The sequence below is a fragment of the Corythoichthys intestinalis genome, chromosome 4 (assembly GCF_030265065.1).
Source record: "Corythoichthys intestinalis isolate RoL2023-P3 chromosome 4, ASM3026506v1, whole genome shotgun sequence".
In the NCBI taxonomy this organism is placed as follows: Eukaryota; Metazoa; Chordata; class Actinopteri; order Syngnathiformes; family Syngnathidae; genus Corythoichthys; species Corythoichthys intestinalis.
In genome coordinates, this window is record NC_080398.1 from 44,099,317 (window position 1) to 44,111,920 (window position 12,604).

At 40.8% G+C, this 12,604-nt stretch overlaps 1 protein-coding gene across 2 annotated transcripts in view; it reads right to left on the bottom strand.

The window, feature by feature from the left end:
• The window catches only part of nr4a3 (nuclear receptor subfamily 4, group A, member 3), a 37,032-nt gene extending 24,703 nt beyond the window's left edge, over nt 1-12,329 (bottom strand). The window contains exons 1-3 of one of the 2 annotated variants that reach the window (XM_057834391.1): nt 12,179-12,329; nt 6,228-6,398; nt 1,617-2,458 (exon numbers count right to left, since the gene is read on the bottom strand). In XM_057834391.1, coding sequence (XP_057690374.1) covers nt 1,617-2,456 — 840 coding nt within the window. In that variant the 5' untranslated portion in view covers nt 2,457-2,458; nt 6,228-6,398; nt 12,179-12,329. Of the gene's footprint in view, nt 1-1,616; nt 2,459-6,227; nt 6,399-8,137; nt 8,278-12,178 lie in introns of those variants that run through there. The other variant, XM_057834392.1, reaches the window with a different exon arrangement.
• Between the last annotated feature and the right edge of the window lie 275 nt (nt 12,330-12,604).

Consider the following 12,604-nt stretch of genomic DNA (forward strand, 5'->3'; position numbering starts at 1 on the left):
TATTGTAAAAGTTTTTAATATATTTGTTTGATTATTTTATTTGTGGGTTAAATGTGTGTCTTGAGAACGTAACTGGACCAGTATAACAGTTATGCTCCCAAAAATATAGGTTTGCGCTAATTAAGCACAACGAGAATTCATAAATAAAGCACACTTTATTATAAGAAGCAGCGTCAATTTTGGTGAAAAAAAAAAGAAGGATTTTTTAAAGTGCGCCCTATAGTGCGAAAAATACAACATTGTATTTTACTTAGAGTGCCTGTACATTGAAGCAGAGGAAGGGGGGGATTTTTTTCTTGGTTGTCTTAGAGAGAGCGTGTGTTCTCACATTAATCTTTCACACTCACACAAAACCACGGACTGACACAAGCCAAGCACACACTTTGGCCACTTGGTTGCCGGGAGTTACGACCCCTGTGGGTGTTCTGTGCTTTCATAATGACTCCTTCGACAATTTAGAGTGGGGCTCAAGGATGGGGCGACTGAAGTCAAATGCAAGAAAATCGCTTTCAATGAACTACAGGTTGTTGCTTGTTTGTCCAAATATTGTCATATTTTCAGGTGGAATGTACACATGCTGTTGTGACACATGGTAGCCTTCACAGCCTTCAAATGTGTGAAAACCATAGTGCTTGCAGGCCACGTTACATTAACAATATTTCGGATTTGGACACGATGCAAGACATGGTTGCACTGTGCCAAGATAACAAGCATTGACATGGTTTAGTAATGATAATGAGCGCATATCAATTAGTGTGTGCTCTGACCTCTGAGGTCAAGGCACAACTACAATGGTGCCTTGAGATATGAGTGACAAAATTTGGGAATTTTTCGAGATACGAGGCAGTTTTTGTGCCTTTGATTTGGGAGCAAAAAACAATGCTGTATTGTGGCAGTGAGCTCAAGGTATTCAAGAACTAGCAGGAATTTGGTAAATACGAATTAATTCATGAACTAATCAAGCTGTTAATAGTCACTCTCAGTTGTCGATTTAGGTCAAACGCAAAATAAAACAAAACAATATAGAGTATGTTTTATAAAGTAAAATATTAAGGTGTCTATTTTCCGTAGTAAAAAAACCATCACAAAACGTTTTGTTTTTTTGGGGGGGAGGTTGGAATGGATTAATTCCATTTCCATTTAATTAAATTGGCGCTACAATACGATATCACTTCTTTGGTCAATTATATGATATTTGCTGATTCTACAAAATCGACCATGATTCTTTTCAATTCAATTTAAGATAATAATATATACATATTTAGCACAGTAAGTTACAACGTACATTTCGCCAAAAGAAATAAAAAAAATACAAGCAATTATGATGTTTTTGGCAGTTTTTTGCTGAAAAATTCCGGACATTTAAACAAAAAGCATTGTTTTTAACAAAACGGCATATCTGAAAGATGGCGATATGAATCAATATTTTGGGTGATGATTGATTTGAATCTGACTGTGCACGATCCAGATTTGATTAATTGTTAGACAACTAGTTTTAAATTGAGCGCAGTCAAAGAATTAACTAACTCAAGGCACCTCTGGAGTTCACTCCATTGCTTCTGAATTCCATGTTGTGAGAGTGTTGTTTTAGTTTTTTAAAAAAAAAATTTTATTACCTTGAAGAAGCCTTTACAGCCCTCACACGTGCGGACGCCGTAGTGCTGGCAGGCCGCGTTATCCCCACACACAGCGCAGGTGCCCTCTCCTTGGGGGCCACGCGGCGGGGGCGAGGGCAGGCTTTCCCCGAGCAAGGGACCGCAGGGGCCAAGTGCCAGAGAGCGGAACGCGAGGCTGGCTCCACCAGCCCCGCGATGCAGCTGGTACATGGGCTGTTGCTCCAGCGGCGGGCCATGAGCATGAGAGACCGAGGAGGATGAAGATGAAGAGGAGGATGACGTACGGACCAGACCTCCTCCAAGACTCTCATAGCCCCCCACGCTGCCACCGCTGTGGGGCGGCGAGTGCTGGTAGAAGTGCGGAAAGCGGGGCGATTTGTGGGAACCTGCGTCCAGGTTGGAACCCATGGAGTGGGGGTGCGACGGAGGGACCAGAGAGTGCTCCTCCCACAGGAAAGAAGTGCCGGGCTGTGGGGGCAAGGAAGGGGTGGTGGGTGTGGAGGGGGGAGACTGTTTAAAGTACATGGCAGAGGAGGACAAGGCCTCCAGTTGCGGAGCAGTCGGGTAGCTGTCCTCCTCCTTCTTAATAGCCGGCCTGTGCGTGGGCATCTGGTACAGGCAGGACGACTTGGGCTCGTATCCCCCCTCTACGAACACATTGAAGCTGGGCAGGGAGGTGGTGGCGGCCGCAGCTGAGATCTCGCCTCCGCCCAGGTCCAGCTTGGTGTAGTCGGAGGTCATGAGGTCAGAGGCGTAGCTATCGCCTTGGTAGCCGAAGGACTGACTGGAGTAGGCCGAGCCTGGAGGGGTGGGCCCGTACTGAGCCTGCACGCAGGGCATGTCTGATGAGGAAACAAGGCACACGCGAAAAATTAAAAGACATCAGGTATAACCCGAACCATGTCATTAAAAAAGCTGTAATAAAATATTGGGCGTAGCATTAGTCAGGGAGGAGGATGTGATGGCACGCTCGTTAATTACTCGTTTGAAGAGAGGAGGAGGACTTGAACAAGAATTGATGCAGCACAGCAAAGTGGCGCCGAGAGCTGTGAGAAGTACATGCACACATGGGGATAAACAATAAAAAGACAACTCAATTGGAACAGACAGTTGTCAGAATTGTTGCAGTGTTAATCACGGGTTGGCGTTGGTGCCTCAGTTATATAGTGGATTTGAAACTAATGCTTTATTTATTGGATTTTTCCAGTACAATATGTAGGCAAGTCTGAATTTAGAGTTGGACACTTTGAATGTGCTATAATGGACATTTGACAATTTAATATGCAATGTGCAATTCTCTTTTATTTAATGTGTCATTTTTACACTAAATTTATACTGAGCGACAAATGAAAAGCTTGAAACAAGCACCTTTTGCCTTTGATTTGTAGAAGTGTGCAAGCAAGAATCTGCTAACAGGCTTTATGGTTTCACCGCACACCAAGCGAGACAACAGAACACGGATAAACTGGATGGACAGGAACAAAGAGATTTATACGGCACCTAATACCTGCACGCAACGTGACTCTTGAACGTATAGAATAGCCAATAGCTCCCTGTAACTCAAGAACTGTGACTCTTGGTCTTCTCATCAGGAAAAACATTTTTTGGACTATATTATTTTATTAAGAACCACGAGCAAAAGGGTGTGGATATCAAGAAAGCTGCTTTTTCACCAGTATATCATGATTAAAAAAAAAAAAAGGAGCGGAAACAAGCGATAAATTCAGGAGAAAGTGTTGATAATGTACAGACCTTTAGCAATGACTTCACTATTCATGTATTTCACAGACAGAGACTACACTTTGCGCTGTAGCTACAGGCATTTATGAAATTATGGACATAGTTTAGTAAAACACAACGCTCCATACTGTACTGCATTGCGTTGAACAGATGGATCTAACACTTTCCCCGAAAACCTTTTTAGATTCCTGAAAACATGTGATACAAAATGGCATTAACGATTGGCTGTTGCATACATGACATTGAGGTGACACACATCTTCACTCGGTTATGTTGCTCTGTGAGCAGCTGGCCTTAGAAAAATGTTTAAAAAGCAGTTTTAATAAGTATTTTAAATTGTGTTCGAGAGGTAAATATATTTTTTTGGTTTGTTTTCCTAATTTAAATGCTTTTTATAGGCTCTCCATATTACAGATTTGACCTACCGCAGGTACGTGTGATAACACAGGGCTTCATATAAAAAATGTGAACTCATCTTTTTTGTTCCAGTCTCCATAGCATAAATAGTTGCACTTTCGGAATGGCCGTCAAAAGTTAATCAATTTACAGAAACTATTGCAAAAGACCCAAGAAGATTTATGACCCCAGTACATACTGTAGGTTAGTCAGATGCTAAAGCAGATGAAGTGAAGTATTTATTGAACCCCATAGTGGTTCTGAATGCTTGCACAGCACACACATGCACGCGCACCTAAATGCAGCAGACGCCAGTCGCTATGACTTCCTTCTAATTTGATCTGGACACAGCCACACATGATTTGTGTGTTTAGTGTATATTCTTATCAAACCTCTTTACGTCATGCACCTGCACGTGTGCGCGCGCGTGTGTGTATAGAAGCGTGCAACTGTCAACACAACCACTCTACCATTGACACCCTCATGCGCACTGTGTGCCGTAATAGCTCCTGTCATGTTTGTCCAGTCAAATACGGGATATATCAGCCCGGGTGTGGGTAAAAAAAACTCACAGATACTTCCATCCACTTACACATATTTGGACCAGGGGTTTTAAAGGGCGTTTAAAGGTCACACGTTTATTAAAAGGCACAAAAAGTACGGAGTTTGATTTTGAAAGGTGTAGACGCCCAATGAACAACAACATTTTGAATCTTTTTTAGACAATGACATAATTCCTGAAGGGCAGCGTTCCTGTGGGGCCTTAAAAAAAAAACAGTATGAACCACACACACCCGGGCGCGCATACACACATGTACAAACACAACGCCACATACGTAAACCTAATTTAGAAGGTTTATCAATATTGGCAAAAAAATCTTTCTAGTTTGCTGAAGTCACCCCTTCTTCTTCTTTATATCAAATAATACTACAGATGACATCTCAAGTCACAACAAGATAGAGCAAAAGATGAACAATAGAACTTCTGTGGTCATAAACTTTCGAAATTCGGCAAACATTTTCAAGAAAAACCTGTCATGAAAATGTCATAAAAACGTCAGTCTAATAGAATGGAACACTAAATAAGCAAATTGTATTCAATACTCTTTACTGGCAACAAAATCAAAGCTGTATATGTGTATAACTACAATGCCAATGTACAGTTTGACATCTTATTTCAAATGTTTAGGTAAAAATTCACAGAAATCATACACCATTCAGGTAGCCTACTACCATGCAATGTTTTGGGGGGCAGAATATATGAGACCAAATGGAAACGGCCCAGTGGTGATGTACTGTGACTCTCGCATCAGCAAGTCGAGCCTCAGGTGGACCGTTTTGTGTGTGTGAATGTGCATCTGTGTCGCACCTGTTGTGTCGGATCGCTTTATGAACTCAAGATGAAAGAATTAAGGAAGCGGCATCAACAAACAAAAACATGTTATCCGACTTTAAACTGCATTCATAGCCTCAGGTGAAGAGTGCCAAATCTCTAAGTTGTGACCTAACTATGCGTGTGCGTGGCTGTCAGTCTGTATGCAAATAACACTAACGCATTCCTGCTAAAGTGTGTGATGTTAAGGATGTCAACATAAACCCGTGTACAGTAATTCCTGCCAAAAACATTCACCAGCATCTCCTGAGGAGAGAACCAGTAAAACTACTTTATTCTGGTTTGGCCTTTAATATGGAGTCTTTCAATGGAAACACCCACTCCCACACAATGCAAGGATAGGCTTTGTAGTGCAAAAGCACATCCTAAAAAAGGGTCTGTTTGTGCAAGCAAGAGGGACAGGCAACCCAAGCAGAGTCAAACATACAAGTTGTGCAGCAGTACGCAGCGAGGTGAAGGGAGACAGTCGCTAACCTCGAGGTGCGCATTTCAACTGGACAAACTGCAGCTGTTCCAATAACTGAGTGCGCTTGTTCATTGTCAGAATGCCATAGATCTAACAAATAAAAAAATGGAGGTTGCACAAATCAATAATAAAAAACAAACAAACATTATGGTGATATTTTTAGGGGTGTTGTTTGCAGTTGAATTGCATCAAACACAAACAGAAAAGCAGACACGCTGTCAGTGATCGTAAAAAAGATAACTTAGAGTTCATTGTTACAAATGGAATAATGAAGCATAGTGAATAGGCGAAGAAAAAGCTATAGTCATAATTAAATGACACACTTACTGTATATAATTTGTCTAGACATTTATGATATGATATTTATCGTATATGTTTGTCTAATAAGACAAATGTCAAATCACTGCACTTTCTGCAAACACACACATGCACCGCTTACATTTCTACAAACCCGCCAAAAAGACAAATCAGCTTTTCAAAATCAAATTGTCAGCCCCCTGCCATGTTATTATTTTATGAAAGAAAGAAAGAAAGAAAGAAAGAAAGAAAGAAAGAAAGAAAGAGAGAAAGAAAGAAAGAAAGAGAGAAAGAAAGGGAAAACATTTATGGGGTGTACCTGGTGTGAGAGCTTCGCGCTGAATGGTGCTGAGTGTCCGGGTGTGTGAGGTGGCTTGGCCCCGGGCGGGTCGGTGCTCTCGAAGCGGGCAGGGTTCTTCGGCTTTCGCACAGAAAAGCTCCAATCGCCGGGACTGAGTGCTCGCCTGGGGGCCCTTTTCCGAACCTGTGTCTGGTGAAGAGATTGCTGATGCTTGAATCAAACCATAATGGAAATTTGTTTATTACATTCTTTAAGCATCTAAAGCCCAAATATGTACAACTTTCCTTACCTTAAGATCTATCAACTTATTTAGATCTATTGAGATTAAAACACTAAACATGACATTTACGCATGACACCAAAACTAAGACTAAACAGCATTCTGATTTATCAAGAGATATCGTTCGTATATCAATATTAGACCAATAAAGCGTGTGCCACTCAGCAAGTACATGTGCACAAACTTTCAGTGTATATTCAAACGCCTAATGTGACAAAGAGAGACCTTCACAAACCAAGACGTGAGCACTTTTCTGTAAAGCAGCGGAGGGTGCAAGAGGCTGTGGGCGATCGCTTCTGATCACACCCGTCTTGGTCTGCTGGGGGTTCGTCCAACAGCATGACCAAACGCAACCCACCCACGCAAGCATGCATGCAAAAGAAGAAGAGGAAGAAGGAGGAGGACAAGAAGGAACCCCGGTGCACCGTGCGCCTCCGGCCACCTCTCACTGCAACCGGACGCACGGCAGACGGGAGATTTCAAGGTTTAGAGCGCCCCCCTTCCGTCACAACGCTCTGGATCATCCCAATTTTGCCCACATTCTGTCGTATTTGAGCTGTTTAACTACAACATATTGTATTACTGACGCCCATGACACTTAACAAGCCCCAAATTGGACATTTTGAGTCTTCAAGCACAATGAAAGTAATATGTTAATCTGCTTTGTGGAACTCCAACCTTCTCTCGGAAGCCTTTAAATCTTAATAATGGTTAATTAATTTTTTCTTTGAAGGTTGAATTTACTCAAGTTAATCAAAAAGCTTATTTGTGGATTTGCCAAGTACCAAAAGTAGTAATATAGTCTTAGTAGATCAAATTAGACACTTGTTTTATGCTTAGAAACACTGACAAGTAACTAATAAAACAATGATTTTGCACTGAATAAAATAAATACTTGAAAGTTTTTTTGGGGGGGTGGGGGGGATTGGAAAAATGGTCATGTACATATTTTCCACTATACTTTTTAAATACCATATTCTTATAGGATTAGATAACAGATAAACATTCACTTTAGTTTGACGCGATGTGTGAAGAGCTGTTCTTTGAGCGCGCATCGGTAACCAAGAGAGTTGCTCATAAGCCGCAAAACACGCACCGGGAGCGCCGGTAACCCCCCGGTGTAGCTGGATTCCCCGTCGCGCCAATTAAGCCGCATATCGTCGTATCCCCAGCAAAAACATACATTAAAAGTGTAGAAAGTTAAGTGGATATTCTCTCACACGTATTGTTAGAGCACTTTGGGTCAACTTTTTCATGAAGAATTTCAAATTAAGATCTGGTATGATACTTCTGTTGCAACTCTGATGTGGACTTAAAAAGATGACTACAAATTATTATTATTATTATTATGTTAAATACGAAATGCGGCATGTTTTCTTTGACCAATGTGGAAAGTATTTTTTCCTAAAGTCTTCCTCTGTGAGGCATCTCATTCCCATGACAACCAGAGAGGATCTGCAGTATAAAAAAAAAAAAAAAAAAAACGGAATGGAGCTTGTCACAGAGGCGAGCCTGATTTATCAACACGTTTCCACGCACTCAACGCGAGCGTCGGGATCGCCGCTTAAACCTTCGTATAAGTCTATTGTAATGCTATAGGTATGTGTGTATGTAATTTCTAACAATCTGTCCTCTGATAATTTACTTACTGCTTTGCTGTGGCGGTTCCGTCTTTACTTGTGATGACAAGCTCGCATCAAATATCCTTTCCCCATCCAAAACAATCACCAAAAAGTCGAAAATGTAAACAAAAATGATGGACAGTGGGGGGAAAAACCGCGCCAAAAGTTTCCTTTTTTAACGTTGTGTCAAAAGTAGTCTGTGACTTAAAAAATGAAAAATAAAAAAAACCCTGATTGATAGAAGGAGTTTCTGTGCCCGTTCGCTCATGAGCGCCACTTTGCAAAGTGTGCACTTTGTTTATGCGCGCCGTCTGAGGGAAGAAAGTCTAATAGTGCATTTATGTGGGCTCTGCCTCCACTAGAGCGCTTGGTATGCGCTACGTCAATGTGACGCCATGGGATAGGTGACGTCACTCCATGTAAAACTCTCTCTCTCTCTTTCCCTCTCTCTCTGAGTTGAGCAGACACACAAACACAGGAGCAGAGCGAGATTGAGCGAGAGAGCCCAACTCATGTTGGTTTGATGGTTGCATATCAGGGACTCCCTTGTTGGTGGGTGGTAGGGCGAGTTTAGACAAAAAAAAAAAAAAAAATTAAATTAAAAAAAAAACCTAGAGCAGGGGTGTCCAAACTTTTTGCAAAGGGGGCCAGATTTGGTGTGGCAAAAATGTGGGGGGCCGACCTTGGTTGACGTCCTTTACATAGAACAATATATTTTAGCAAATTTTAGCAAGCCATTCTGTGTGTCACATTCGCTTTATTATTATTTTATAATTAATAATTTCAACAATCTCGCAACTCGCCTTTGTGGCGTTCTCTTTCTACTCTTGGGCTCTTGCGAAATACTGCTGCTGTGAAATTAAACTAGCTTCAAGTTGCTTCAATTTCTCGCTGCCTATCTTCCCTATAATCTTTTCGTACATGTCAGCGTGTCTTGTTTGGTAATATCGCCTCACGTTTAACTCAACTGCGACTGTCTCTTTGCAAATAAGGCGGACACAGTTGTTGCGTATTTTAGTGAAGAAGTAGTCCAATTACCATCTATCTACCATCGCAGTCAACGTTCTTTTTTTTTTTTGTTAATTGTCGCCATTTTAGAAAATTGGAAGTAAAGGGTCACACGGGTTAATGTTGCTTAGATTGCTGCTGCCTTTTAGTGGGTAAATGAGGAGCAGCATTTAGTGTGTAAGCTACTTCATATGCTGGTAGCAGCACTGCTGACCAATTTATTTAGTCTGTGTGCGGGCCAGACGTTATTGATTTTATGACAGAAGTTGCGGGCCGGATGAAATTTGACCACGGGCCGCATTTGGCCCCAGGGCCGGACTTTGGACATGCCTGCCCTAGAGTGTTATTGTCAGCAATGACCAGAGTGTATTTTTAATTTAATTCATTTTAATTTGATTGATTTAGGGTTATTTATTTTAACATTTTATTGATTTATTAAAAAAAAAAAACAAAAAAAAAAACAATAAAGACCTGAAGTCCATATATTTTGGGTCATGTAGTCCACAGTATTAACCTTTGGTATACAAGTGTGCCCTACATGATCCAAAAAGTGATGTCCATTTACCTATGTGGACGCCTGATCGTTATTAAAAAAAAAAAAAAAAAAAAAAAAATTAAATAAGCCGCTACTTTTTCCCGTTATTTTCAATCCTGTGCCTTATATTCCAGTGCGCTTATTTGTTGATTTACTTAGGTTCATAGGTAACACTTTATTTGACAGTGGTGTAATAAGACCTTCATATTAATGACATTACACTATCATGGGCGTGACTGAATGCACCCGGCAAATTATGTCACTAACTCCATTTATGTCCAGCTCGGATCTTTTACATCCATTCAAAAGTGTGATAATTTGCCGGATAACACTAAATGACATTTGTTATAAGCATTCGTTAATACTCATAACATTGTCATGTCATAATTAAGATCGTCTTATGACAGTCACATGGCACCACTGTCAAATAAAATGTTACAAAATACCACAACTAGCAACTAATGAAACAACTGGAAGAATACCTGGAGAAATAATCAGCACAGAACATGAATTTTGATTTTTATTTACACCTGTAATGCTGCAATGCATGCTAGGAGGCATGTTGGATGACAACAGTGTTAAAAGCAGACAACAGTGTTGACAGCAGATGGCAGCAGAGGTTGACTGTCTCCCCCAAGGGAGCAGTGATGGCCAAATGAGGCTTCTTGAAGCAATGAAGCTTTGCAGCGAATTGGTTCAAAGCATCACGGTGGTTCATTTGGTCTCATGACAGTCTTATGATACTGCTGTAGTAATTAATGATAAATACATAAATAATAATAAAAATAACTGTATTAAATTGAATCATTAAGTTTACAAGCAAAAATTAGACTTGTGAAAAAAAACTAAACTAAACTGAATTAGAAATGTTACATTGTGAACTTAGGCCTACCCTCACTTCCGATGCCTTCAAAATAGTCCGCTGGTAAATTCAGCAAGGCTGTTTAGCTCATTCATCTACACACTGAGACAAACAAGGTGTGAATCCTACTTGGATTCAACCTATTATATATGTACTTAAACTTAAATTGGGTTTACCTAAAATTTTTGATATCACACTGCTTAATGGCGGTCCAGTGTACTTAAATTTTTCGATTCACATTGCATTTACTTAAATTGAGCTCAATTTACTTAATATAAGTCTAGTTCACTTAAAATTTTGAGTTTTTGGTTAATTTGACTTTAAATTTTCGATCAAAACTTGAAAATTCAGTTGAAATAGGTTTAAGTTCTGTAAACTTTTTTTTCTAATAAAAATCATTTGGAACATATGTAAATGATTCTTTCATATATTAGTGCTTGTCTCATGGACGTTAAGCACTTTTTCCAATACATAACATATTTTGGAAGATGTGCATGGATGCAACTGGTATCACCGGTGGAAGTATCTCCAACCAAATTCAGGCAGATCATTCATTCATCTGGACACGTGCTTCTTTGGAAGCAAAAACATTGGAAGCAAAAACAAAAAAACAAGTGACAAATGCGAAAAAGTATCACTCAATTAAAATTAAAGGTGCTACAGACTGCCATATATGAGCACGAAGCAACGAGCGTTTGGCCCATCAAATCAGCATCAAAGACGTGAAAACAGCAAACATGATTGTTTACACTTTGTTGCAAGTCTTAAGTGGTTTAGAAAAGCGTTTTTGCCAAGTGGAGACTAAAGGGTGGCTTGGTGAAACAGCGCTGCTGTGGCAGAAACGCCCGTTGACGCGCAGGCGCGCGTTCACCCAGTATTCAACACTCTCTATTGAAGGCAATAAAAGGGCTTTTTGGGGCTGTCTCAATTAGCATGCATAAGCAAGTATAGAAAAGTAAAAAAATCCATATAGCACTTTTTAACCTGTACAATTGTGGGGGATCTTTTTTCTAACGGAGATACGGTACTCTAGGCAATACGTTTAGCAGGCATTAGAAAATGATAAACAGTAAATTAAAAATGTTGCTCTGAAGCCCACGGTGAAGAAAAAAATATCTCAGCAGCCAATCACGAGGCGCGTATTTTTCTGACAACATGCTAATTCTGGCCAATGACGAGCATCAGTGGGCGGGGAAAGCCTTGACGCACTGAGGCTCGTGATTGACGCAAGCTTTGTTGCTAATTTTAGCACCTGGCAGACGGAGGCTGGAGGTTGAAAAGGAGTCCATTCATTGTGCCGGGGCGGGCCCTACTATTTCAGCGGCGCAATTGTGACCCAGCCAAGCCAAATATAGTCGTAGACAGGTATTTTTAGTTTTACAGCGTGTCCCCGTTTGCATTCGACGAAGGCGATAGGGGATACCGACTTGAAATGCCTCCAAAGTGAGCATGTGCTCGGGTTACGGTCAGCTGATGTGACGCTGCCGTCGCATTTACACAAAAGAAAAAAGTCGACAAAAGCGAACACAGCAGCTCTGGAGATTATATCTTGCCACTTTTTAAATTCTAACTGTCTGGGAACTAGTGTTGAGGTACGCGGCTCGGTTCGTCAGGAATGGCACACGTACGGCAGGTTTGTGAGCCGGTGTACAGCGCTGCTTACCCGCTCCAGTGGTCAGTGCCTCGGGGAGAGAAGCTTCAGTTTGGCTGCTGTAAGGTTTAAGGCAACTACCTTAAAGAAGCAAAGGACCTTCAGCTTTTTGGGCAAACTTTGAAATGAACCTCAAATAACCAGTAACATATTTTCAGGTGGACCCAATTAACCCATTGGCAACAACAACAAACCTACTATTATCGAATGGCCTTAACTCATTGGTTGCCATTGACAGCAATATACGTACAATCCATCTTGACAAGGAGGACTGTCAGCAATGGTGGTTAAATATGTTCATTGAATAGCAGGCATCCCAGTTAAAATGGAGTTGATGTCTATTGCGGTGAACGATATTGAATGAGTTAATATTACACTATAAAGTGCCATATGTTGTCGTCATGGAAAAGCAGCAGAATGTTAAAACTCTGAAATCTA